The 27,414-nt window shown below is 49.2% G+C and overlaps 1 protein-coding gene across 3 annotated transcripts; it reads left to right on the forward strand.

Moving 5' to 3' along the window:
* Positions 1 to 2,156: 2,156 nt before the first annotated feature.
* Positions 2,157 to 26,820, forward strand: LOC310662930 (arachidonate 12-lipoxygenase, 12R-type-like; the record flags this gene model as incomplete). 3 transcript variants are annotated; one of them, XM_083410319.1, is made up of 14 exons in its annotated part: positions 2,157 to 2,356; positions 4,585 to 4,789; positions 6,447 to 6,531; positions 8,026 to 8,148; positions 9,255 to 9,358; positions 11,678 to 11,850; positions 15,636 to 15,779; positions 16,849 to 17,052; positions 18,036 to 18,122; positions 19,580 to 19,749; positions 21,201 to 21,322; positions 21,950 to 22,050; positions 22,923 to 23,093; positions 26,641 to 26,820. In XM_083410319.1, exons 1-14 carry the CDS (start codon positions 2,336 to 2,338, stop codon positions 26,818 to 26,820), a joined length of 1,890 nt encoding a protein of 629 aa, XP_083266445.1. In that variant the 5' UTR covers positions 2,157 to 2,335. The 3 variants fall into 3 exon arrangements, with proteins under 3 accessions (XP_083266445.1, XP_083266444.1, XP_083266443.1); XM_083410318.1 differs by lacking the exons at positions 2,157 to 2,356; positions 26,641 to 26,820 and adding exons at positions 2,455 to 2,725; positions 23,710 to 26,133 and having other exon boundaries at positions 22,923 to 23,157; XM_083410317.1 differs by lacking the exon at positions 2,157 to 2,356 and adding an exon at positions 2,458 to 2,725.
* Positions 26,821 to 27,414: the final 594 nt, after the last annotated feature.

Raw genomic sequence — 27,414 nt, forward strand, 5'->3', positions numbered from 1 at the left:
TCAAAAGCATCCCATAGAGAAAGTTCATCTAAGGCTTCGGGTTGCTGCCCCATTATTGTTTTGTTCTTTTCATACTTTCTGCCTTCCTTTGACAGTTTTGTACGATACAATACAATACAATACTATAATCTTTATTGTCATTGTCCCATACAGAACAACAAAATTGAAAAAAACTACATCAGACATTCAAAAGCCAACAAGCCTGCTATCCCAGCTATCCCAGCCTGGTTAACCCCCTAAAAACTCTGATACCCCATAATTAAATACAATACACTCCCACAGAGACTACCTTAGAGAGACTAGTCTTTATAACCCTGGACCTTCTTCCAGAAGGCAGAAGCTGAAAGTGATCATTTTCGGGTTGCGCACTATCCTGCGCTATCTCTGCAGCTTTCTTATGGCACCTGGAAGCGTAGATTTGATCCAAGGTGGGAAGAATGCACCCAATTATTCTCTCCGCAGTCTTTACAACCCTGGACGGCATTGTTTTTCCCCTGGCTGTGCAGCTCCCAAACCACACACAGAGACCATAAGTTAATACACTCTCCACAGTACAATGGTAAAATGCATCAACAGCTCCTTTGAGAGATTATTTTTCTGGAGGAGTCTCAGAAAATATAGCCTCTGCTGTGCTCTCTTCATCAGGTCTTTACTGTTTTCTCCTCAGGTTAGGTCATCTCTCAACTCCATTCCCAGAAATCGAAACACCGAGACCTGTTCCACACACTGGCAGAGGACATTTTGCTTGCTGTTCAGTTTCATCAAAATTAGTGCAAGTGTTTGATACAAACTGCAATGGTGAGCTGTAAATAATGTCCTCAGTAAAGTCTACGGCCTTTGGAGTGGAGACGCTCCTTCGGGTCTACTGGGCCGAGGCTTTCACTGCTTCTAACTCTCTGCAGGCAACCCATAATTTGCACAGGGTAGGGGGCATTTTGGGTCACTGCACGCTTGCGTGAAATCACGTGAAATTGAAACACCCCGTTCTGCCCTTTTAGTGACGTCTTTTATGACATCTCCAGGTCACTTCTGGGTTCGGCGATTGTGCACAGATCAGTTGCACCTAAAGCCAGTGGCGTAGCGTGGGTTGTCAGCACCCGGGGCAAGGCAAGTAATTTGCGCCCCCTAACCCGTGGAGCCAGGTAGGGGCAGAGAGCTGCGAGTGCGAGCGCGCCCCCCCCCAGATGTTGCGCCCAGTGCGGCCGGCACCCCCTGCACCCCCCACACTACGCCACTGCCTAAAGCGGGGGGCAAGCCTGTTCTCTAAACTCTGTTGTGGGAGGGGTGCACCCATTTGCCATCTCGTGCAGAATCCTTTTGATCCTTTGTTCTCTTAATGGCCCATCACCCGGCACTTGGACAAATGTTAGCCACTTGTTCCATCCAGGAATTAGAGTTGCCTGGCTCATATTTTAACACTCCAGACTTTGATTGAATTCTAACACTTGCTGAATCCGGGGATTATAGGAGTCCAGCACTCACAAACTCAAAAAAATATTACAGGAGATTGAATATTATGTTAAAGAGAAGATCCCTTACCCCATTTTAATACTATCTTCTGCTTTAAAGAAATGTGGCATGAATCCTGAAATACTGTTCAAGGGGGGAGGAGAGTCAGTTTATATTCATTCAATCCATATTATTTTTGTAACACAGTTTGGGAGGGAAATTTAAATAAATGATGTGTTGATTAAAACAAGTAAGTAGAAGAATAAGAAGACTATTCCTCTGTAAAGTAGCAGACATGGCGATCAGTGGCGTAGCGTGGGTTGTCAGCACCCGGGGCAAGGCAAGTAATTTGCACCCCCTAACCCGTGGATTTGCGCCCCCTAACCCTAACCCCCAGATGTTGCGCCCGGTGCGGCCGGCCCCCCCTGCACCTCCCCACGCTACGCCACTGATGGCGATGCAGATCTTGCTGCGACGGCAGAGTTGGCAGCAAAGTCCTTTGAAGTGGAAGGAGGCCCAGTTCTGGTTTCAGACTGGATTAGTGCTGCCGCCTAACAGGCAGCTGACCTGGCAACATTGGGCATTATCCTGGCAACCCAGCGGTTGGTATCGCATGCTATGAACCCAGCCAACCAGATTACGCAGCATGGTATGCTTGCTTTCGAAAGCCTGGCGAGAATTTCCCATGTCAAGATTGCAGAGCCAAAGATAATCCTTCCAGGTGAGGAGTCCTCTGGTGTTGTCATAATTTGTCACCGATTAGTTTTCCTTTAATCTTTCCTGCAGATAAATGGAAGCCGGCTTTGCCTGCAGCCCCCGGTCTCGAACCCAAGATCTCCCGGCATCTGATAAAGCTCCGGCGAAGTGAAACGTCCCACCCACCTGCATGAACCTGCACCTGTCCCAGGTGAGCGTGCGTGGGAGTCAGGAGGGGCCGACTCGTGTTCACTCCCAAATTCTCTTCCAAGCGTCAACCCTGCAAGGCGGAGGAGCAGTGGCGGAACTGGCCGGGCTTCTCCTTTGAACAGCCAGACTCTGGGCGGGGAGCAGGAGGAGGGAGAGGGAAAATAAAAACCTCACTGGCTTTCATCAAGGTTTCTGGAAAAGTCCCGCAGCTGCAGCCTCCATGGCTACTATCTACAAAATCCGGGTTGCCACAGGCAACTACCTGTGTGCAGGGACCATGGATTCGATCTCCATCACTTTGGTGGGGTCTCGAGGGGAGAGCCCCAAAACCCGGCTGGATAAATGCGGCAAAGACTTTTCGCCCGGAGAGGTGAGTGCTTTGGGTTTTCGAAAGCCTGCCTAGCTCAGTATTGTCAGATTTCAGCAGGATTTTAAGGTAAAGGTAAAGGTACCCCTGCCCGTACGGGCCAGTCTTGCCAGACTCTAGGGTTGTGTGCTCATCTCACTCTATAGGCCGGGAGCCAGCGCTGTCCGCAGACACTTCCGGGTCACGTGGCCAGCGTGACATCGCTGCTCTGGCAAGCCAGAGCCACACACGGAACGCCGTTTACCTTCCCGCTAGTAAGCGGTCCCTATTTATCTACTTGCCCCCGGGGTGCTTTCGAACTGCTAGGTTGGCAGGCTCTGGGACCGAATGACTGGAGCGCACCCCGCCGCGGGGATTCAAACCGCTGACCATGCGATCAGCAAGCCCTAGGCGCTGAGGTTTTACCCACAGCGCCACCCGCGTCCCAGCAGGATTTTAGCTCAGCCCTAATTTTTCATTTCATTTCAGTTTTAATTCATGTACGGCCTTTCTATGTTACTATACACAAGGCGGTTCACATCAACAAAATATACACGCACACCTTATAATCATCTGATCCAATACAAAAAGTCATAACGAAACGTAACTTTAAAATGGAATGAAATAAAGTAATACGTAATAGCCTATTAGGGACGCGGGTGGCGCTGTGGGTTAAACCACACAGCCTATCACTTGCCGATCAGAAGGTCGGCGGTTCGAATCCCTGCAACGGGGTGAGCTCCCGTTGCTCAGTCCCTGCTCTTGCCAACCTAGCAGTTCGAAAGCACATCACTTGCAAGTAGATAAATAGGTACCACTCTGGCGGGAAGGTAGATGGCGTTTCCATGCGCTGCTCTGGTTCGCCAGAAGCGGCTTAGTCATGCTGGCCACATGACCCGGCAGCTGTATGCCGGCTCCCTCGGCCAATAAAGCGAGATGACTGGACCTAATGGTCAGGGGTCCCTTTACCTTTACCTAATAACCTATTAGAATATAATAGTGCACGATAAAATTAACTCTCAAAACATCAAACAGAAACTTAGCAATTACAATAAGCAATGATCAATACAAAGGACTGAAAGGCACAATGCATAAAATACCATGGTACATGCAAAACTATGTAAAAGGGTCAAATTAAGAAACAAAGGCAACATACAAAATGATTATTTTTAAAAATCCATGAACTCCACTGCTCCCTTCCCAGCTGCTCCTGCTGTTCTGATAGCCTAGTGATGGGCTAAACCTTCGTGAAGATGCAGGTGATGGCGTGAGTGGGTGGAGAGATAAACTCAAAACTGATTTATTGTGTACAGAACACTTTTGGGTTGGGTGAACTCTCAGGCTTACTGCCGGAATCCTTTAAGAAAGTCCTGTGTCCTTTTGCCAGAGCGGAAGGCAGATGCGAAAAGCCTTCTTTGCGTTTCACAGCCTCTTCCGGTTGCCATGATGCCTTAAACCATGGGTAGGCAAACTAAGGCCTGGGGGCCGGATCCGGCCCAATCACCTTCTGAATCCGGCCTGCGGGCGGTCCGGGAATCAGCATGTTTTTACATGAGTAGAATGTGTACTTTTATTTAAAATGCACCTCTGGGTTACTTGTGGGGCCTGCCTGGTGTTTTTACATGAGTAGAATATGTCCTTTTATTTAAAAATGCATCTCTGGGTTATTTGTGGGGCCTGCCTGGTGTTTTTACATGAGCAGAATGTGTCCTTTTATTTAAAAATGCATCTCTGGGTTATTTGTGGGGAATAGGAATTCGTTCATTTTTTCCCCCTTCAAAATATAGTCCGGCCCCCCATAAGGTCTGAAGGACAGTGGACCGGCCCCCTGCTGAAAAAGTTTGCTGACCCCCTGCCTTAAACTCTCGCCTTCTGCCTCTCAGGTGGGCGAATATGTGGTCCAAAGCGAACAGGACTTGGGCCCCATCCTGCTGGTCCGGCTGCACAAGGAGAAGTACGGCATTTTCCCTCAGACAAACTGGAACTGCAGCTACGTTGAAGTGGCCGCCCCCCAGGGAGAGAGATATCGCTTCCCCTGCTACCAGTGGCTTCTGGGGTACGAGACCCTTGAGCTCAGAGAAGGGGCAGGTGAGAGACCCTGTCTGGCTTTCTGGTATTTCCACACAGGGGAAGGAGCGACGGTTTTCTGGCTTGGCGTCTCACACCCAAGACTTCCTTCCCACCCGATTAGCATTCCTCGTGGCCAAAGGCTCCGTGCTGCCACAGCCACCCACTCCATGAAGGATATATACAGTGGTACCTCAGGTTACAGACGCTTCAGGTGGCACCCGCCCTGTGGAACGCCCTCCCATCAGATGTCAAGGAAATAAACTTAACTACCCAACATTTAGAAGACATCTGAAAGCAGCCCTGTTTGGGGAAGCTTTTAATGTTTGATGTATTTACAGTGGTACCTCGGGTTACATACGCTTCAGGTTACATACGCTTAGGTTACAGACTCCGCTAACCCAAAAAAAGTGCTTCAGGTTAAGAACTTTGCTTCAGGATGAGAACAGAAACCGTGCTCCAGCGTCGCGGCGGCAGCAGGAGGCCCCATGAGCTAAAGTGGTGCTTCAGGTTAAGAACAGTTTCAGGTTAAGAACGGACCTCCAGAACAAATTAAGTACAGCTTAATCAGTAGCCAACCATTAGTAATTACTCCTTGTAAAGTTGGTTTTTGTGAAGCAATCATCTCTACAGTACAGTGGTACCTCAGGTTACATACGCTTCAGGTTACAGACTCCGCCAACCCAGAAATAGTGCTTCAGGTTAAGAACTTTGCTTCAGGATGAGAACAGAAATCGTGCTCCAGCAGCAGGAGGCCCCATTAGCTAAAGTGGTGCTTCAGGTTAAGGACAGTTTCAGGTTAGGAACGGACCTCCGGAACGAATTACCGTATTTTTCGCTCCATAAGACGCACTTTCCCCCTCCTAAAATGTAAGGGGAAATGTGTGTGCGTCTTATGGAGCGAATGCAGGGGGGAGGCAGGCAGGAAAAGCCCCTGCGGCTCTTGCGGGCTTTTCCCCAGGAGGGAGAAGGGACTGACGTGGCCAGTCAATTCCGTTTCCCTCCTCGTGTAAAAGCCTGCAAGAGCCGTGTGCTCCTTAAAGGGTGCGCGGCTCCTGTGGGCTTTTCTACGAGGTGGGGGAATTCCCCCACCTGCCGCAAAAGCAGGGAGAAGGTCCCTGAGCTGCTCTTTGGGGCTGTGGGGGGGGGGCCTAACTGGGCTTCCCCCTCCAGCCGCGAGAAGATCTGAGCTGGGGGGGGGGGATAATATTTTCCCCCTTGATTATTTCCCCCTCTGAAAACTAGGTGCGCCTTATGGTCAGGTGCACCTTATGGAGCGAAAAATACGGTAAGTACTTAACCCAAGGTACCACTGTATATATTTCGTTGTAATTATGATTATTATTGACTCGCTCTTTAGCCAAAAAGGCTCCAGCTGCGGCTTACGAGGTCTGTGGCAAGGTAGTATCTGCCCTGAGGCTGACAATCTGAAAGTCATGACACGAAAGGAAAAAGCGATGGGGAGGGAAGAGGAAGGGAAGCAAGCTCAGGCTTGAGTTCTGGAAGCGGCAGTCCTTATTAGAATTAGATCTCTGGTTCTCCAGAAACAGGCCTGTGGCCTCAAGGCTGGCCCTGGGTTCAGAGGGATGGAGCCAGGTGGCCAGAGAAAGCCCCGCCCTGCGATCTTTCCTCTCCCCCAAAGCTCTATTTCCACCCCACCCGCCTCTCTCCCCTCCAGCCAAAACCGTTTGCATGGACAAGGAGAACGAGCTGCTCTTACAACATCGGAGAAATGAGCTGCAAGCGAAGCGACAAGCCTACAGGTGAGCAGATTCTGTGGCTAAGCTCACCTGAACGGGCCAGGAGTCGACTGCAGGGACGAGTCAATCTGTCAACATTGGGTTCTCCCCGGACAGCGCCATATTGTACAATTTAAAGCATATTTCATACATGGCTCCCCCCAAAGAGCGCATGCAGAATTTACTGTGTTTTTCGCTCTATAGGACGCACCCGACCATAGGACGCACCTTGTTTTAGAGGGGGAGAACAAGAAAAAAAAAATCTCCCCCTCTCTGCTCAGCGCCCCTTCAGCGAAGCAGCAGGAGAAACGGAGCCCCTTCCATTTCTCCTCCTGCTTGGCTGAAGGGGCGCTGTGCAGCTCTCCCTCTCTGCTGAGGCCAGGAGAGTCTTGCTCTCCCCGCTTCAGCAAAAGGAACCCGAAGCCTCCGGAGCGCAGCACAAGGTCCTGCTGCGCTCCGAAGGCTTCAGGCTGCAGCGAAAGCAACACGTAGCCTCCGGAGTGCAGAGGAAGTGCTCCCTCTGCGCTTCGGAGGCTTTGCGTTGCCAGTGGCGTAGCGTGGGGGTGCAGGGGGGCCGGCCGCACCGGGCGCAACATCTGGGGGGGCGCACTCGCACTTGCAGCTCTCTGCCCCTACCTGGCTCACTCACTCTCTCTCACTGCAGTGCTGGCTGTGCGAATCCGATCCGAGCTGCCGGGTCGCCGCCCACTGTGGAGGGGAGGGTGCCAGGTGTGTGCTGCGGTGCGGAGAGAGAGCGAGGGACTATCTGGGGGAGGGACAGTGCAGCGGGGGGGGGGCGCAAATTACTTGCCTTGCCCCGGGTTAGGGGGTGCAAATTACTTGCCTTGCCCCGGGTGCTGACAACCCACGCTACGCCACTGTGCGTTGCTATCGCTGAAGCCAAGGAGCCTGCATTCGCTCCATAGGACGCACACACATTTCCCCTTCATTTTTGGAGGGGAAAAGTGCGTCCTATAGAGCGAAAAATACGGTAGGTTCCCGAGAATCTCAGCAACTTAATAGTCCTCATGGTTGGCGTAATATGCTTGGAGGTGTGAAATCTCAGGAGCCGAATAAGATTTCAGGGCGCTTCCTGAACCATACATTTGAAGCACCGACTGCAAAGGAATCTGGGAGCTGTCCTTCGGCAAGGGTGCTGGGAATTGTAGCTCAATGAGGGGGGACTACAGTTCCCAGGGTTCTTTGGGAGAAGTCGTGTGCGTTGAATGTATGGCGTGGTTCTCCCCAGAGTTTCTCACTTTCCCTGTCTTTAGTTTTCCACATTTCCAAATCACTTTGAGGGGATTTTTCAAAGTGCCTGCGAAAATTTAGCAGCATTTCACTGCAAAATTCCCTATACTCGTTTTTTTAAAGCACTTTTGAGTAACGCACACACTTCCGCAAGCAATTTTCATCAGATATAATGCACATTTGTATTTTTGCTGATACGTTGGTTTTTATGCAGTTTCCCCCCATTTATGGATCTTTGCAAACATTTATGTTTATTTGTTGGGGCAGATATAAAGAGTATCAACCGGGCTGGCCCCAATGCCTAGATGTTGACTGCGTAGACAATTTGCATCCAAACGATCAGTATTCCTGCAGGCGATACAGTGCCTTCCGGGTGCAAATGGTGGCTTCGTAAGTATCTGTTGGGACATGGGTGGCAGAGGCGGGAGCTAGAGGAGGGATGAGAGGAGTTCCCCAGGATCTGAACTTGTGCAAAAATTCTGGTTCAACCGTTTTGCTCATAGCAAATTTCTCACCCTGATCTCGCCACTGTGAACCACGCGAGTTATTGTAACTCGCTCTACGTGGGGCTGCCCTTGAGACTGACCCAGAAACTCCAGCGGGTTCAGAATGCCACGGCGAGACTCCTTACGGGGTCCTCGCTGCGAGATCACATTCACCCGGTGCTGTACCAGCTCCACTGGCTCCCGGTGGAGTACAGGATCAGGTTTAAGGTGCTGGTTTTGACCTTCAAAGCCGTATACAGCCTAGGACCCTCGTATCTACAGGACCGCCTCTCCTGGTATGCCCCGTGGAGGACCTTAAGGTCCACAAATGACAACATTTTGGAGTTCCCAGGGTGCAAGGTGGTTAGACTGGTCTCCGCTAGGGCCAGGGCCTTTTCAGTACTGGCCCTGACTTGGTGGAACGCTCTGTCACAAGAGACTAGGGCCCTGTGGGACTTGACATCTTTCCGCAGGGCCTGCAAGACAGAGCTGTTTCATCATGCCTTTGGCCGAGGCAAAGTCTGACCCCCTCCTTTAGCAATCCTCACAGAACTCTAGCCCAATGGTTGCCATTAATCTGATTCGAATTAATTTTATAATGAAATGATTTTAGAATGTTTTATCATTCTACTGTTGTTAGCTGCTCTGAGCCCAGCTTCGGCTGGGGAGGGCAGGATATAAATAAAATTTATTATTATTATTATTATTTATTATTATTATTATTATTTGATTTCAAATGTACCGATAACCATGGCTTGGCAAGAATGTACCTATGTGTGGAATAAGCGGCGGAAGTATAAAATTCCCAGCCTTTTTGCCATTAAGACTTGTAGAGCAGACAGGAATTCAACAGGTGAAGTTCCTCCCTATCATGCTTATCTGTGCTGTGGGAAATATCTATGCTGTAGCTGTTTTATTTCTGCCAGTCCTGGGGGGCAGAAACAAGAGGAGCTTTGGAGACCCAGTATCCCCCACTTTTCAATATGTTTTATTTTCCTTTCTGAATGCCAGAGAAGTTGAGTTGAAACTGAAGGGCTTGCTGGATTGTAAGAATTCTTGGCGGAAGCTGGATGATGTTCGGAGGGCTTTTTGGTTTTATCGATCCCCTGTTTCAGGTCAGTATCTTCATCCAGACCACATTCATCCTATAAACCATCATTACAGTGGTGCCCCGCAAGACGAATGCCTCACAAGACGGAAAACCCGCTAGACGAAAGGGTTTTCCGTTTTGGAGGTGCTTCGCAAAACGAATTTCCTATGGGCTTGCTTCGCAAGACAAAAATGTCTTGCGATTCCTGGGGGTTTTTTTCCACTCCCCACCCCCTTTTTCTAAGGCACTAAGCTGCTAATAGCCTTTTAGCAGCTAATCCGCTAATCCCTTAAGCCTTTAATAGCCGCTAATAGCCGCTAAACCGCTAATAGCGCTAATCCGCTAATCCGCTAATGGGCTTGCTTCGCAAGATGAAAAAACCGCTAGACGAAGAGACTCGCGGAACGGATTCTTTTCATCTTGCGAGGCACCACTGTATTATTATTATTATTATTATTATTATTTCTATACCACACTCCATCCAAAGATCACAGGGTGGTTTACAATATAAAAGCGAAACAAAAAACATACCATAACAACAAACAAAACCAATAAACTCACTCCAAAGGCCTTAGAGAGTTTAATTAGCATGGGAGAAGAGGAATATTTTTGCCTGGCACCGAAAGGGATGCAGAGAAGGCAGCAGGTGAGCCTCTCTAGGGAGAGAGGATTCTGCGAATGGGGAGCCAACGCAGAAAAGGCCCTTCCTTTTATTGCCACCATCCAGACCTCATACGAAGGAGGCACACAAAGAAGGGCCTCGGGTGATCACTGGGTCCAGGGCAGTTCATCTGGAGAGAGGCAGTGCAGTCCTGAGCCGTTTAAGGCTTTATAGGTCAAAACCAGCACTTTCAATAGAGAACGGGGAACTAATTGGCAGCCAGTGCAATTGAGCCAGGATTGACGTTATCTGCTCAAATCTTGCCCCGGTGACCAACCTGACTGCCGAATTCTGCACCGGCTGAAGTTTCCAAAGCATAACGGGTTGTAATCATCTAACCCCAAAGAATTCTGGGAGCTGTAGTTTGTTAAAGATGCTGAGAGTTGTCAACAGATCCCTGTTCCCCCTTCAGAGGGGTAAAATCCCCAATGTTCCCTGTGAAAAGCGATTGATAGTTAAACCACTCCGGGAATGGCATGGCTGTGACCCTAAAATCTCATTCAGCTCCTGAGATTTCACAGTTCCAGCATGTTTTCCCAGCCATAAAGACAGCAAATTCCTCTGGCTGAGATTCCCAGGAGCCTAAATTCTGCACCAGAGGTCAAAGAGAAAAATAACTACAAAACTTTCAGAAGACATGTAAAGGCAGCCCTGTTTAGGGAAGCTTTTAACGTTTAATAGGTTATTGTATTTTAGTGTTTTGTTGGAAGCCGCCCAGAGTGGCTGGGGGGACCCAGCCAGATGGGCGGGGTATAAATAATAAATTGTTGTTGTTGTTGTTGTTGTTACTTTATGGATGGGAGGAACTGAGGACCGAAGGGCTTTTGCAGTTTGTCCCATCTGCCCCCACCTCTGAATAAAGGCCTCCTCTAGCACACACCCCAAACGAAATGAAATGCAAAAAAAATGAGAGGCACAAATACAAGATGGGTGACACCTGGCTTGAGAGCAGTACATGTGAAAAGGATCTAGGAGTCTTGGTTGACCACAAACTTGACATGAGCCAACAGTGTGACGCGGCAGCTAAAAAAGCCAATGCAATTCTGGGCTGCATCAATAGGAGTATAGCATCTAGATCAAGGGAAGTAATAGCGCCACTGTATTCTGCTCTGGTCAGACCTCACCTGGAGTACTGTGTCCAGTTCTGGGCACCACAGTTCAAGAAGGACACTGACAAACTGGAACGTGTCCAGAGGAGGGCAACCAAAATGGTCAAAGGCCTGGAAACGATGCCTTATGAGGAATGGCTAAGGGAGCTGGGCATGTTTAGCCTGGAGAAGAGGAGGTTAAGGGGTGGTATGATAGCCATGTTCAAATATATAAAAGGATGTCACCTAGAGGAGGGAGAAAGGTTGTTTTCTGCTGCTCCAGAGAAGCGGACACGGAGCAATGGATCCAAACTACAAGAAAGAAGATTCCACCTAAACATTAGGAAGAACTTCCTGACAGTAAGAGCTGTTTGACAGTGGAATTTGCTGCCAAGGAGTGTGGTGGAGTCTCCTTCTTTGGAGGTCTTTAAGCAGAGGCTTGACAACCATATGTCAGGAGTGCTCTGATGGTGTTTCCTGCTTGGCAGGGGCTTGGACTCGATGGCCCTTGTGGTCTCTTCCAACTCTATGATTCTATGATTCTATGTAATCTACCCTCTCTGATACTTTACCAAGGACATCTCTGTGTCCCCAGAATACGTCAGCACGCACTGGGACGAAGATGCTTTCTTTGGGTACCAGTATCTCAACGGAGTGAATCCCGTCATCATCCGGCGCTGCACCGAGATTCCAGCCAATTTCCCCATCACACCTGAGATGGTTGCCAAATCCTTGGAGAAGCAGACCACCCTGGAGGAGGAGCTGAAGGTAAGAAAACAGGCCAGGCCCCCACACCTTCCGAACACAGCCTCACAAAGTCCTCAGCCGCGATCAGGGACGCCCTTCGCTCTATCCTCTTGCTTTGTTCCTTTTTTGTGAATTGTTGAGCCCACTCTGCTTTTGCTGCTCGTTCTCTTTCACAATTTTGATGCTCTTTCGTAAGATTCCGTAATTGTCATTGAAAGCTTTGGTCGTTTGCATTGTCTCCAATAATTTCACGTAGTTTGACTACAGACTTGGGGTGTATGAGTCAATGGAAAGAAGATACGATTTATATTATTAGACAGGCAGCTAGAGAGATGCCACTGTTCTTTTCTTTTCAAAATAATTTTTATTAATTTTCCGATACGATACAATAATCTTTATTGTCATTGTCCCATACAGAACAACGAAATTGAAATAATCTACATCAGACATTCAAAAACCAACAAGCATAGAATCATAGAATCATAGAATCATAGAATCATAGAATCATAGAGTTGGAAGAGACCCCAAGGGCCATCGAGTCCAACCCCCTGCCAAGCAGGAAACACCATCAGAGCACTCCTGACATATGGTTGTCAAGCCTCTGCTTAAAGACCTCCAAAGAAGGAGACTCCACCACACTCCTTGGCAGCAAATTCCACTGTCGAACAGCTCTAAGCCAGCTATCCCAGCCTGGTTAACCCCCTAAAAACTCTGATACCCCATAATTAAATACAATATACTCCCACAGAGACTACCTTACACTGCATTTAAAACCAAAATCGCATTTGGGTAAAACTGTTTCTCAGGCGGCTAGTCCTAGTCTTTATAACCCTGCACCTTCTTCCAGAAGGCAGAAGCTGAAAGAGATCATTTCCGCACTATCCTGCAGCTTTCTTATGGCACCTGGAAGCATAGATTTGATCCAAGGTGGGAAGAGTGCACCCAATTATTCTCTCCGCAGTCTTTACAACTCTGGATGGCATTGTTTTTCCCCAGACCGTGCAGCTCCCAAACCACACACACAGACCATAAGTTAATACACTCTCAACAGTACAATTTGAACATACAGTGGTACCTCGGGTTAAGTACTTAATTCGTTCCGGAGGTCCGTTCTTAACCTGAAACTGTTCTTAACCTGAAGCACCACTTTCGCTAATGGGGCCTCCTGCTGCCGCTGCGCCGCCGGAGCCCGATTTCTGTTCTCATCCTGAAGCAAAGTTCTTAACCTGAAGCACGATTTCTGGGTTAGCGGAGTCTGTAACCTGAAGCGTATGTAACCTGAAGCGTATGTAACCTGAGGTACCACTGTATATAATCACATCATTATTTCCACTTGACCTCTTTGGCTCTTTCGAGGCTATCAACTTCCTCCCCTCCCACCTCTTGGCTTTCAAAGTAAACCTTTATATCACAGCATTTTATATATTTGCGGGCCCACACACTAACCCTGTCCTTGGGCCCCTCCGCCCCCTACAAAGGAAGTGACTAGACAACATGGTATGGGTTCGAATTGGTGATAACTTTATCGATTTCAGATGTAGGCAACCTGGAAATGGCCTTGGAAGGTACAGTGGTGCCTCGCAAGATGAAATTAATTCGTTCCGTGAGTTTTTTCGTTGAGCGAGTTTTTTTGTCTTGCGAAGCACCACTGCAGTTAAACACTAACAACGGCGGGGAGGGGTGGGGAGAAGCAGGGCAGCTGCCGCAGCCGGTCCTTGGACTTACCCGCGCCTTGTGGACACCGCGCGACGCGGCTGCTGGAGGGCGGCGGGGCTCAGGAGCGCGACTCCGGCTGCAATGCTGGCTGCTGGCGGCGAGCGCGCGAGGGCAGTGGGCAGCGGCGCGAGGCAACCGGAAGGTTGGCCGTCAGCCGGAAGGTCGGAGGGAGCTGGAGGAGCCGTCAGCAGGAAGGTGGGAGGGAGCCAGAGGAGCGGGGAAGCGAGCGTGCGTGCGTGCAGTGACCGTCGCCATGACACAAGAGGCAGGGCTGTTTTGTCTAGCGAAGCAAGCCCTTTGGAAAATCCGTCTTGCGAAGCACCTCAGAAAACGAAAAACCCTTTCGTCTAGCGGGTTTTTCGTCTTCCGAGGCATTCGTCTTGCGGGACACCACTGTACTTGCTGCCTCTCTAGGCTCAGGGACTCCCACAAACACCCTTTAACACAGCCTTTCTCAACCTGTGGGTCCCCAGATGTTAGTGAACTACAACTTCCATCACCCCTAGCTAGCAAGGCCAGAGCTCAGGGATGATGGGAGTTGTAGTCCAACAACATCTGGGGACATACAGGTTGAGAACCGCTGCTTTAACGGGACCGGCTAAAACGCCACCGCATGGGGGGTGAATGAGATGCCCCCCCTTTCACTCAAAGATAGACTAAAGGATACCTAACAAGGCCCGTGAGTCTTGGCCAGGGACTGGCCCCTAAACGTACTCCCAGGCCACACCCCCACCGGCAGCCCATTGGCCCACCAGGTGGGGGGGCCAAGCCCGCAGTTACCTGGTGGATGGCACCTGGCCAGGTGGCACCGCTGAGGGCCGCAAACTCCACCCACCTGTTGGGAAGGGGTGAGCGGGAATTTCCAGTTCTAATAAGACATCACAAAATACCTCCAAGTTTAAATAAATATAGAAACATATGTTTTTTATATGTCCTTTTTATGTGGAGATTCGTAGAGACACCATTTATCCTTTGCTGAGGAGGCTCAGACAAGTCTAAACTTAATTCTCTCCTCTTAGGCAAAGATCATAAGACGACCTGGCTGGTAGCCAGATTTTGCGCCCAGATTTGTAGGCACAGATCATCCTCTAGAATAAAATAGCTTACTAGGGAAATGCTGAAGTTGCTTTTTGGGGTGCCTCAGGGTCATTTTTTTATGGTAGCCCAAATCTCAGTTGTACGGGTGTATGTATATATCTCAATTTTAACTCATGAGCTATTGCTGCAATCTGTTCCGATTGTATATTTTATCTTTATGAACGCTGTTTTTCTTGTGCTGTGTTATGTGAGCTGGTCTTTGACCGTAATAAATTATCTATCTATCTAAATATAGAAAGGTAAACAATTTCTCGTCACAAATCTTCAGATAACCCTATTAGTGTTGTTAATTGCTTACAATGATCTTTCAAATATCGTATAAATATCCAGTCCTTTTGGAATACTTGATCGTGCTGGTTTCAGATTTTCTCCGTCAGCTTTGCCAGTTCCGCAAAGTCCATCGTTTTCATCTTCTACTCTTCTTTCGTTGGTATTTCTTGCTGTTTCCATTTTGGGGCTAAAAGGGTTCTTGCCGCTGTTCTTGCATACATGAACAGTCTTTTATCTTCCATTGGTATCTCTTCACTTACTATACCCAGTAAAAAGGCTTCTGGTTTTTTTTAACAAAAGTGGTTTTGAACATTTTCTTTAACTCATTATATATCGTTTCCCAGAAAGCCTTTACTAGATAGATGCCATTTTTCATTTTGGAGGTGTATTATTGTCCTACCTCACCCCTCCGTCCTATTAATGGCAGGCTTTGACTTACAGAGGGGACGCAGGTGGCACTGTGGGTTAAAACACAGAGCCTAGGACTTGCCGATCAGAAGGTCGGCAGTTCGAATCCCCGCAACAGGGTGAGCTCCCTTTGCTTGGTCCCTGCTCCTGTCAACCTAGCAGTTCGAAAGCACGTCAATTACAAGTAGATAAATAGGTACCACTCCAGCGGGAAGGTAAACGGCATTTCCGTGCTGCTCCCAGAGTGGGCCACGACTGGACCTAATGGTCAGGGGTCCCTTTACCTTTACCTTTACCTTTACCTTGACTTACAGAAGGGCACCATCTTCCTCATCGACTGCCAGATTCTGGAAGGTGTCCCGGCCGCCAAACTGAACGGTTCCCTCCAGCATATCTCCGCTCCTCTCTGCCTCCTGCACTCGACTCCCCTGGGGGAAATGATCCCCATTGCCATCCAGGTAACTCCCGTCTCCCTCTGGGGTGGCAAATTCCACTAAGCCCCCCACCCCTCGGAGCTGGAGGGATTAATTTTCTTCCTCACCCTCTTTCTTCCGCCCCACCCCCTTGTACCACAACACTCAGGCTCTTCTGTTATTTCAGTTCCGACGAAACATCCCAGAGCAATTAACAATAAAAACAGATTATTTTTTTTAAGAAAAGGATGATTTCAAATCAAGGGCAGAGTGGGATTGGAATCGTTGCTTCAAAAGGCGTGTTGAGAAAAGTAGACATGTTCCTTTCAATGGGTCTGTCCCGAGTAGGGCTTAGTTGACTACAACGCTTTGGTTTACTAGCAGGGGTCAGCAAACTTTTTCAGCAAGGGGCCGGTCCACTGTCCCTCAGACCTTGTGGGGAGCCCCACTGTATTCTGGAAAAAAATATATGATGAATTCCTATGCCCCACAAATAAACCAGAGATGCGTTTTAAATAAAAGGACACATTCTACTCATGGAAAAACACACTGATTCCCGGACCGTCCGGGGGCCAGATTTAGAAGGTGATTGGGCTGGATCTGGCCCCGGGCCTTAGTTTTCAAAGAGGGCCAGATTTGATGAAGTGAAGGGCCGTGAGAGTTGTTGAACTTTTTTTAGGGTTGAAGTCATTGAGGTTTTGGGGGATTTTACCCCTGGAAATAAACTGCCATAGGGGCCAGATTAAACCGATTAGGCCCCCGAAATGGACTTTGGATATGCCTGGTTTAGATGAAAAAGATTCCTGGCTTTGTGCCATTGCCTCATGGATGGGGGCCTGGTGGGTGAATAGTTTCGTACAACTCAGAAGTGCAAACATATTCCTACGGAAGCCTGCCTGCAAAAAAATATGGGTTTACTCCGTGTTGACCTGCGACACCATTTTCACTTCCCTCTCAAGCATAGCTGTCAACATTTCCCTTTTCTTGCGAGGAATCCTATTCGGAATAAGGGGGTTTCCCTTAAAAAAAGGGAAATGTTGACAGCTATGCTCCCAAGGGACTAGTAACTTGCTCTCGAAAAACGACAGCCTCAACAATGCTTTTCTGTTTCCAGCTCACCCAGCAACCCGGACCAGAGAGCCCCGTCTTCTTGCCCACCGATTCGGAGTGGGACTGGGCGCTGGCAAAGCTCTGGGTGCGAAACAGCACTTTCCACATCCACGAGGTGCTCACCCACCTGCTGCACACCCACCTGGTGGTGGAAGTCTTCCTGCTGGCCACCCTGCGGCAACTGCCCATGTGCCACCCGGTGCACAAGGTGGGTGTGGGTTGCAGGGAGGGCCGGCCCTGCCGTTGGGCAGCGTGAGGTGGCTGCCTCAGGCGGCACATTCTGAGAGGCAGTGGTGCCCCATAGCTCTTCCTCCTGAGCTCCCTGGCCCTCTCCTTGGAGAAGAGAGCTGTTTCTCACACCTCTAGGTAAAGGGACCTGAAATATACTCAGAGTCGAAAGTGGATTTCATGCTCTTTATTCAGTTCATAGTGGTGAGGAGGAATGGAAGTTCCCCCAGAATGTCTGCTTTATATACATTATTTACACAACGGGCTGCACGTGATTGGCTAATTCCGGGATTCACCTGTAGGCCAATCAGGTTGTGGATTCACTTCCACCTGAAGCTGGATTGGGTGGCTCCTGTGGACCAATCAGACTGCTGCATTCTGAATCCTATTCTAGGACCAATCAGACTGCTGCCTTTTGGATCCTATTCAACCCAGTACATAACAGGACCCCTGACCGTTAAATCCAGTCGCAGACAACTCTGGGGTTGCGGCGCTCATCTCACTTTACTGGCCGAGGGAGCCGGCGTTTGTCCACAGACAGTTTTTCTGGGTCATGTGACCAGGATGACTAAGCCGCTTCTGGCGAAACTAGAGAAGCGCACGGAAACACCATTTACCTTCCCACTGGAGTGGTACCTATTTATCTACTTGCACTTTGCTTTGGAACTGCTAGGTTGGCAGGAGCAGGGACCGAGCAACGGGAGCTCACCCCGTCGCGGGGATTCGAACCGCCGACCTTCTGATTGGCAAGCCCTAGGCTCTGTGGTTTAACCCACAGCACCACCCGCGTTGGGGTCCCTTACAATCCTGCAATTCTATGAAAATATTTGTGGAGGGTGGATATACCCAGAGTTGGCCTGAGCAAGGTTTGGGGAAGGGGATGATCTCACCTCTCCCTTGGGCTCCCACCGCCCTCTGTGACCTCCTTTCTCTGACCTTGTTTTATTTCTCTCTCACCTGCAGCTGTTAATCCCGCACTTCAGATATACGCTCCATATCAACGTCCTGGGAAGGGGGAACCTCTTTGCTCCAGGCGGCCTCATAGACCTGGTAAGCACGGATTTGCTTAACCCTTAGTACAGTGGTGCCTCGCAAGACGAAAAGAATCCATTCCGTGAGTCTCTTCGTCTAGCGGTTTTTTCGTCTTGCGAAGCAACCCCATTAGCGGATTAGCGGATTAGCGCTATTAGCGGTTTAGCGGCTATTAGCGGCTATTAAAGGCTTAAGGGATTAGCGGATTAGCTGCTAAAAGGCTATTAGCAGCTTAGTGCCTTAGAAAAAGGGGGTGGGGAGCGGGGGAAAAAACCCAGGAATCGCAAGACATTTTCATCTTGCGAAGCAAGCCCATAGGAAATTCGTTTTGCGAAGCACCTCCAAAACGGAAAACCCTTTCGTCTAGCGGGTTTTCCGTCTTGCAAGGCATTCGTCTTGCGGGGCACCACTGTAGTCTGATCCTGGGGGCAGTTGCCCACGATGAAGACTTTGCCCCACATATGGGAAATAAACTGTTAATAGTAATAATGAAATATTATTTATACCCTGCCCATCTGGCTGGGTTTCCCCAGCCACTCTGGGCGGCTCCCAACAGAATATTAAAAACACGATAAAACATCAAACATTAAAAACTTCCCTAAACAGGGCTGCGTTCAGATGTCTTCTAAAAGTCAGAGAGTTGTTTATTTCCTTGACATCTGATGGAAGGGTGTTCCACAGGGCGGGCGCCACCACTGAGAAGGCCCTCTGCCTGGTTCCCTCTAGCTTTGCTTCTCGCAGGGAGGGAACCGCTAGAAGGCCCTCAGAGCTGGACCTCTGTGTCCAGGCTGAACGATGGGGGTGGAACATGCACAGCTTGCAGACTTAACATAGAATGAGAGAACAAGAAGAACATATATTTAGAGAAGATTGGAAAGCGTTTATTGAATATATGGGAAATAACTGTGTACAGCTGAAAACGCTGGCAGCATTGAGATAAGTTCAACAGTGTAAATAAGTTTTGATGGATGGAATACTGAATGGTATAGTTTTTGTAAAATATGCAGGGTTTTTTTGATATGTAAAATGAACCATGGAAAGAGAAGAAGGGGAGTCATTGATATCTTAAGGATGTAAGAAAGAGTACTTTAAACTGTAAAACAGAAAATTTAATAAAAAATTATATACAAAAAAAGAAGAAATAATCATAATAGCAGCAATAATAATAATAATATAATGAATACAGGTGCTTTCCTGTTTCTGAGTTCAGCAGCTCACCTGCTTCACATAACATCCAACTTTTTCAGACCCCAAACTGGGACTTGTGTCTTCCGGGATGCTCTCCCAGGAGATTCTCGCGACCCGCACCTCTCTGCCCCTCCCAGGTGCTTTTTAAGTACAAGAGCGGCCAAAACGGCTGCCATGATCTCTCATGAAAAAAACGAGATGTCCCGTTTTCCCCAGGGCACTTGGCAGCTTTGCATTTGCTCCACCGTGTTACAAGCTCCTCAAAAAGGGCCTTTTCTCCCTCCCAGGCCATGGCCACGGGCTTCCACGGTCTGTCACACTTGCTAGCTAAAGGTCTTTCGACGCTGACGTATTCCACCCTCTGCCTCCCCGACGACCTCCGAGAGAGGGGGCTGGAGTCGCTCCCTGGCTACTACTACAAGGAGGACGGCATGAAGCTCTGGGAAGCCATTGAGAGGTGGGATCCTGGCTCCGGGAGGGCGGAGAGGGACAAAGCGGAAAGCAAGGCCAAGCCAGTACGTTTCTGAGCACAATTCAAAGTGTTGGTGCTGACCTTGAAAGCCCTAAATGGCCCAGTAGACCTGAAGGAGCGTCTCCACCTCCATCGTTCTGCCTGGACACTGAGGTCCAGCGCCGAGGGCCTTCTGGCGGGTCCCTCACTGTGGGAAGTGAAGTTATAGGGAACCAGGCAGAGGGCCTTCTAAGTGGTGGCACCCACCCTGTGGAACACCCTCCCACCAGATGTCAAAGAGAAGAACAACTACCAGACTTTTAGAAGACATCTGAAGGCAGCCCTCTTTAGGGAAGCTTTTAATGTTTAACAGACTACTGTATTTTAATACTTGGTTGGAAGCCGCCCAGAGTGGCTAGGGAAACCCAGCCAGATGGGCGGGGTATAAATAATAAATTATTATTATTATATTATTATTGTAAGCCTTCCTGTTGGGGACACTGGGAGGGCTGCAGAGGCAGACCTCCAGCCCATCTCTTCAAATCCTGGAATTCCTAGACTTGGGAAGGACAAGATTTAGACTATTGCTAAGTAGGTTGTGTCGTTTGCAAGCATAATCTCACTGGGGGAGAAGCCATCATTACGGGCACACGTAGGTCAAGAGAGTCTCTCTGGCGCCTTCATCGGTAAGATGGTTCAATCATCAGACATAACAGTCTGTGAGACTAGATGAGGCCAATGGTGGTCCATCTACTGCAGCATTATCTTTTTACAGTGACTAATAATAATAATAATAATAATAATAATAATAATTGTATTACTTATACCCTGCCCATCTGGCTGGGCCTCCCCGTCCACTCTGGGCGGCTCCCAACAGAATATTAAAAACACGATAAAACATCAAACATTCAAAACTTCCCTAAACAGGGCTACCATCAGATGCCTTCTAAAAGTCAGATTATTTCCTTGACATCTGGTGGGAGGGCGTTCCACAGGGCAGGCACCACCACCGAGAAGGCCCTCTGCCTGGTTCCCTGTGACCTCACTTCTCGCAGTGAGGGAACCACCAGAAGGCCCTCGGAGCTGGACCTCAGTGTCCGGGCTGAACGATGGGGGTGGAGACGCTCCTTCAGGTCTACTGGGCCTTTGATGCCGTTTAGGGCTTTCAAAGTCAGCACCAACACTTTGAATTGTGCTCGGAAAAATACTGGGAGCCAATGTAGGTCTTTCAGGACTGGTGTTATATGGTCTTGGCGGCTGCTCCCAGTCACCAGTCTATCTGCCGCATTCTAGTCTAGCATGCCACAGTCATTCTTTGCCAGCTAGGGACTGATGGGAGTTGTAATCCCACACCTCCAGAGGCCAACAGATTGGGCAGCGAGAGAAGCCATTTTCTCCTCCTGCGCCCTCATCGGCCACTGCCACTGACGCCTTCCCTTCTTCTCTCATTGCTGCAGCTTTGTGAAGGGCATTGTCCATCTCTACTACAAAAGTGACAATTGTGTCAAGGAGGATCCTGAACTCCAGGCCTGGGTGGCTGAGATTTTTGATAAGTGCTTTTTCCATCGAGAGTCCTCTGGTAAGATCTGCTTCCCATGCCCTCTTCATCACGAGCTACAGAAATGGCTGTCGAACCCTGAATCGCTTCATGCTGCAACCACTTCTGGGCATAGCTGTTAAGCGTCCCTTATCTGGCGGGAAAGTCCCTTATCCCAGCGCCGTGTCCCGCTGCCGTCCCTTATTGATGATGTCCCTTAAATTTCCCGGGTTTCAAAGGAAACAGCTCCTCTCCCTCCCTCCCTCCCTGCCAGCCAGGGAGGAGGGAGGCTCCAACTGTGTTGCTTGGCTGCGTTGCTCACCCAATAAGGAGTCTAAGAACGACTGGGGGGTGGAGCTTGCATGCCTTGTGCCGATCAAATCGGCCGCCTTGCCTGGGGACTCGCCTTTGCTCAGCGCTTCCCAGCGGAGAGGGGACGGTGGTTTTCCTTGCTGCAACCCCTTTGCCGGGTTGCTGCGCTGTGGGAACCACCGCTTGAGGCTTCGTTTGGCCGCTGGTTGACTAAAATCCCTTATTTTGGCTGCTGAGCCCTTATTTTCGAGGCTGCTGGTCCCTTATTTTCAAATCTGTAAGCTATGCCTCTGGGGGAGGTTGTGGGGCTCAGTTGAGTGGGGTGGCATCTTGACCCCGATTTTGCTCTCCTTCCAGGCTTCCCTGAGCATCTAGAAACCATTGCCCAGCTCACCAAATACCTCACCATGGTAATATTCACCTGCTCCATCCGCCATGCCAGCGTCAACAACGGCCAGGTTGGGGTCTTCATCTTTCTGTTGCTCTTTAACTCTGTGGAATGCAAATGATTGCATAGAGAGGGAAAGGAGAGGGAGAATTGTGTGTATGTGAGAAAGGGGGTGAGTCAGAACAGCATTCCTTATACTCATGGAAGGGGACGCGGGTGGCGCTGTGGTCTAAACCACTGAGCCTCTTGGGCTTGCCGATCAGAAGGTCGGCGGTTCGAATCCCTGCAATGGGGTGAGCTCCTGTTGCTCTGTCCTGGCTCCTGCCAACCTAGCAGTTTGAAAGCATACCAGCGCAAGTAGATAAATAGGTACCTCTGTGGCGGGAAGGTAAATGGCATTTCCGTGCGCTGTGGTACTCCTCACAGTGTCCCGTTGCACCAGGAGCGGTTTAGTCCTGCTGGCCACATGACCCGGAAAGCTGTCTGTGGACAAACGCCGGCTCCCTCGGCCTGCAAGCGAGATGAGTGCCACAACCCCATAGTCACCTTTGAGTGGACATAACTGTCCAGGGGTCCTTTACCTTTACCTATCCTCAAGCTCCTCAGATGTCATTGGACTCCAGTTTCTACCAGCCACAACCACCACAGCCAATGGCCAGGTGAAACAGGAATGGTCTCCAATAACACCAGGTTGGGGAGGAGTGGTGTAGACAATTCTGAACCAGGTGGGCCAAGGGATGGCATCCCTAGAAGGCTGTTTCCAATGCTGGTTCCCCAGCCTCACCCAATGGAGAATCTCCCTCCTTCCTCTGAGATTTAATCCCAGCGGACATGCTCTGTGGATCTCTCAGGTGACCCATCTCCCCAGGCAGAGGCGGAGGAAGGCTCGCAGGGGCCTTTTGACCACCCAGAGCCCTCTAACCTCCAGCTCTTCTTCTCCAGTTTGACTTTGGCGCCTGGATGCCCAACTACCCCTCCTCCATGAGGAAGCCGCCCCCGAAAATCAAGGGCAGGGCGACTTTCGAGAGCGTCCTGGAGACTTTGCCGGACGTCAGCACCACCTGTAACACCATGCTGCTCCTTTGGCTGCTTAGCAAGGAACCGGAGGATAGGGTAAGAGGAAGATGGGACATTGATGGAGGGTGTTTATTGGGTTGTTATTTTGATTATATGTGTTGTGGTTTTATACAGTGGTACCCCGCAAGACGAATGCCTCAGAAGACGAAAAACTCGCAAGACGAATGGGTTTTTCGTTTTCTGAGGTGCTTCGCAAGACGGATTTCCCTAAGGGCTTGCTTCGCTAGACGAAACGGCCCTGCCTCTCGTGTCATGGCGACGGTCACTGCACGCACGCACGCACGCTTCCCCGCTCCTCCGGCTCCCTCCCACCTTCCTGCTGACGGCTCCTCTGGCTCCCTCCCACCTTCCGGCTGACGGTTAGTGCCTCGCGCCGCTGCCCACCCCCCTCGCGTGCTCCCCTCAGAGAGCCGTTGCCGCCAGCGCCTCTCTCTCCCTGGAGTCGCGCTCCTGAGCCCCGCCGCCCTCCAGCAGCCGCGTCGCGCGGTGGCCACAACGCGCGGGTGAGTCTGAGGTACCAGCTGCGGCAGCTGTCCTGCTTCTCCCCGCCCCTCCCCGCCGTTGTCAGTGTTTAAATGCAGTGGTGCTTCGCAAGACGAAAAAACTCGTACAACGAAAAAACTCGTGGAACGAATTAATTTCATCTTGCGAGGCACCACTGTATTTTGATTTTGTTCGGTGAACCACCCTGAGACCTCTGGGTACAGGGCGATATATAAATTCAATAAGTAAATCATCATCATCCTCAGAGGTCGGCAGACTTTTTCAGCAGGGGGCCGATCCACTGTCCCTCAGACCTTGTGGAGGGCCGGACTATATTTTTGGGGGAGAAATGAACGAATTCCTATGTCCCACAAATAAGCCAGAGATGCATTTTAAATAAAAGGGCACATTCTACTCATGTAAAAACACACTGATTCCTGGACCGCCTGTGGGCTGGATTTAGAAGGCAAATCGGCCGGATCTGGGCCCCAGGCCTTAGTTTGCCTACCCATGATCATCATCATCATGGAATCTTGGAATTGTCGAGTTGGAAGGGACCCCAGGGTCATCTAGTCCAACCCCCCCACACACAATGTGGGAATCTCAACTAAAGCATCCATGACAGATGGCCATCTCCTTTTTATCACAGCTCAGCCAGAGCAGGAAAAGGTGTATGCTGTATTCTGCTACAAAGCAACCAAAGGGCCAACCTGAACGAGACAGTGTTGAGTAGTGGTTAGCGTTGGACTAACTCAGCGATGAGGCTCCCTTGGTGAAGTTGGGCTAGTCATTTGGCCTGGCCTACCTTGCAAAGTTGTTGTTAGGGTAAAAGTGTGTTGAGGAGAAACCATGTATGCAGCTGCCATGAGCCCCTTGGAGGAAAAAGGGGGGCTGAAGGGTGGGATTCAATTAAGTTTTACTCATTGAAATAAATGCACACAGTTAATTCGTTTCAGCGAATCTGCTCTGAGGAAAACTTAGTTCAATACCACCCTAAATGTAATAATATTAGGAATGTTGGGGGTGTTAGATTCAGTTCACATTTATAGGCAAAACTACCTAATTCACACTTTTTTGGGGGAGGAACACAAATTGAAATGCAGCCATCCTTTGGAAGTTGTATTTCCCTGAATTTTGCAATGCGATCCTCTAGCCAAGCAAGCTGTTACAAAAATACAACACAATCATGTGAAAACTTGTATATGAGGCAAAATTTCACACAAAGAGTTTATATCAGGAGAAATCCGCACCAGAATGCTGATTAATTTTCACAAGGAATTGCTTTTTATTTTTTTATTTTGATACTTTTGCAAATTCATGGAAATGTGAATAACTGAATTTTAGAATGGCAAAATGAGAAACTGAGAAAAACCAAAGCCGACAGATTCGCCCATCACTAAGTAATATAATCTGAAATTCATTTTATTTATTTAACAAATCTTACACGCAGTTTAGTAGAACAAAACACCTATAAGCAATTTATTGTTTTCCTATAAAGTGGTTCAATTACTGCTCTGAATTTTATTGTGTTATTATCTTCCTTATCCTTTGTTGCTGCTGCATCACGCTGCTGACTCATGTTAAGCTTGCGGTCTGTTAAGTCCCCTAGTTCCTTTTCACATGGTCTATACTTTTGTATAGGGTGGGGGTAGAGGGCACTGGGGACGAGTTTATGTGGGATGTAATCCACTGGGAGCAGTCAAGTACAACATTCCTTCTTTTCCTAGAGCAGACATGCAAGGGAATGTTTGGTCCAGCCAGTCGAAACTTCCTGTTCCTCCTGGCCTGGAGCATCCTTCCTTGCACATAGGATTAGTGGGTGGGCATGGCCTTTCCTGACCTGGTAAAAGGACACGGCAGGCTGCCATTCTCCCTCTTTTCCATCTTCTTTTCATCCTGAGAAAGTTTGTAACTTTAAGCCTTAAGCCTGCCTTCAGGGATCACAATGTGCTCTGCCTGATCATGAGTAAATTTTCTTCTTCTTGCTTACGAATATGACTGTGGTGTCTTTATTCTTTTAGGAGGGATTCAAGGGGTTGTTGTTGTTGAGTCGTTTAGTTGTGTCCGACTCTTTGTGGCCCCTGGACCAGAGCACGCCAGGCCCTCCTGTCTTCCACTGCCTCCCGCAGTTTGGTCAAACTCCTGCTGGTAGCTTCGAGAACACTGTCCCACCATCTTATCCTCCGTCGTCCCCTTCTCCTTGTGCCCTCCATCTTTCCCAACACCAGGGTCTTTTCCAGGGAGTCTTCTCTTCTCATGAGGTGGCCAGAGTCTTGGAGCCTCAGCTTCAGGATCTGTCCTTCCAGTGAGCACTCAGGGCTGATTTCCTTCAGAACGGACTGGTTTGATCTTCTTGCAGTCCATGGGACTCTCAAGAGTCGCCTCCAGCACCATAATTCAAAGGCATCCATTCTTCGACCATCAGCCTTCTTTATGGTCCAGCTCTCACTTCCACACATCACTACTGGGAAAACCATAGCTTTAACTATACAGACCTTTGTCAGCAAGGTGATATCTCTGTTTTTTAAGATACTGTCTTGTCTTACCAAGCAAATATTAGAACACATTTCAATCTGGACAAGCCAGATTGAATTGCGTACAGTGGTACCTTGCAAGACGAATGCCTCGGAAGACGAAGAACTCGCAAGACGAAAGAGTTTTTCGTTTTCTGAGTTGCTTCGCAAGACGGATTTCCCTATGGGCTTGCTTCGCAAGACAAAACGTCTTGCGCCTTTTTTTTAAAAACCGCCAATGCATTCCTATGGGAAACCATCAATACACAGTGGTGCTTCGCAAGACGAAAAAACTCGCAGAACGAAAAAACTCACAGAACAAATTAATTTCGTCTTGCGAGGCACCACTGTATTGTCTTAAGAAACTCACACTAGTTTGCAACTAGCTTTCTGCTGTGTGAAGGGGGCTGCACTCTGCTGTGTAAAGGAAGTTGCTAATGCAAATTAGGAAGGATGTTAATAAACAATATACCCTCTCCTGCCACCCTGAACATTCCCACAGTTTATAGCACCAAGGGGGCAATGGCCCCCAAAGGTTGGGAAACACCTTTTCTAGAACCTCACCCTCGTTTCTTGTTTCCCTCCAGAGACCGCTTGGGTGCTATCCTGATGAACATTTCACAGAAGAGGAGACAAAGGAGGTTATCGCAGCTTTCCAGAACCACCTGGCCCAGATCTCAATGGAAATTGAGGAGCGGAACCGGAGGCTGCCTCTGCCGTACCACTATCTCAACCCCCCGGAAGTGGAAAACAGCACATCCATCTGAGCACAGCTGTCTCCCAGCCTGTTCTGCAAAGAGGTGCCTTGAAGACTATGGTTCCCAAAAGCCAGAAACCCAGGGATGCCCTATGGACCTGCCACTCCCCATAGCATTGAAACGTTGAACCAGGGATGCCCTATGGACCTGCCACTCCCCATAGCATTGAAACGTTGAACCTCCAAGTTGGGCTTTCAGGCCTGATGCTTACAAGGGTGACCAGATCAGGCAGGAGAGTGGAGTTGTCAATCTTTTCCAGATCTATTTTGTACTACTGGTTGCTCCTGAAACTGCTCACCTGCTCCTCCAAACACCCCCCCCCCCAAAAAAAAATATTGGAGAAACTGCAGAACATCACATGATGATGGTCCATTCAAAATGCACCTTGGCTTCCTTTCTTCCAGACCCCTAGGAAATTGCAGGCCTCCAAGGCTAGATTTGGGACAGGTAGACGAAGATGCATCTTAACCTAGTGGAACTGTTGGGAAAGTCATTCCCACGGGAGGCAGCGACGGCTGTCCACTTGGGCAGCTTCGAAAAAGGAGCACACAGGTTGGTGGAGGATAAGGCAGTAAATGTCTGCGAAGCCTGAATGGCTAGGTC

Source organism: Podarcis tiliguerta, assembly GCF_965153285.1.
Source record: "Podarcis tiliguerta genome assembly, chromosome: 13".
Taxonomy (NCBI): Eukaryota; Metazoa; Chordata; class Lepidosauria; order Squamata; family Lacertidae; genus Podarcis; species Podarcis tiliguerta.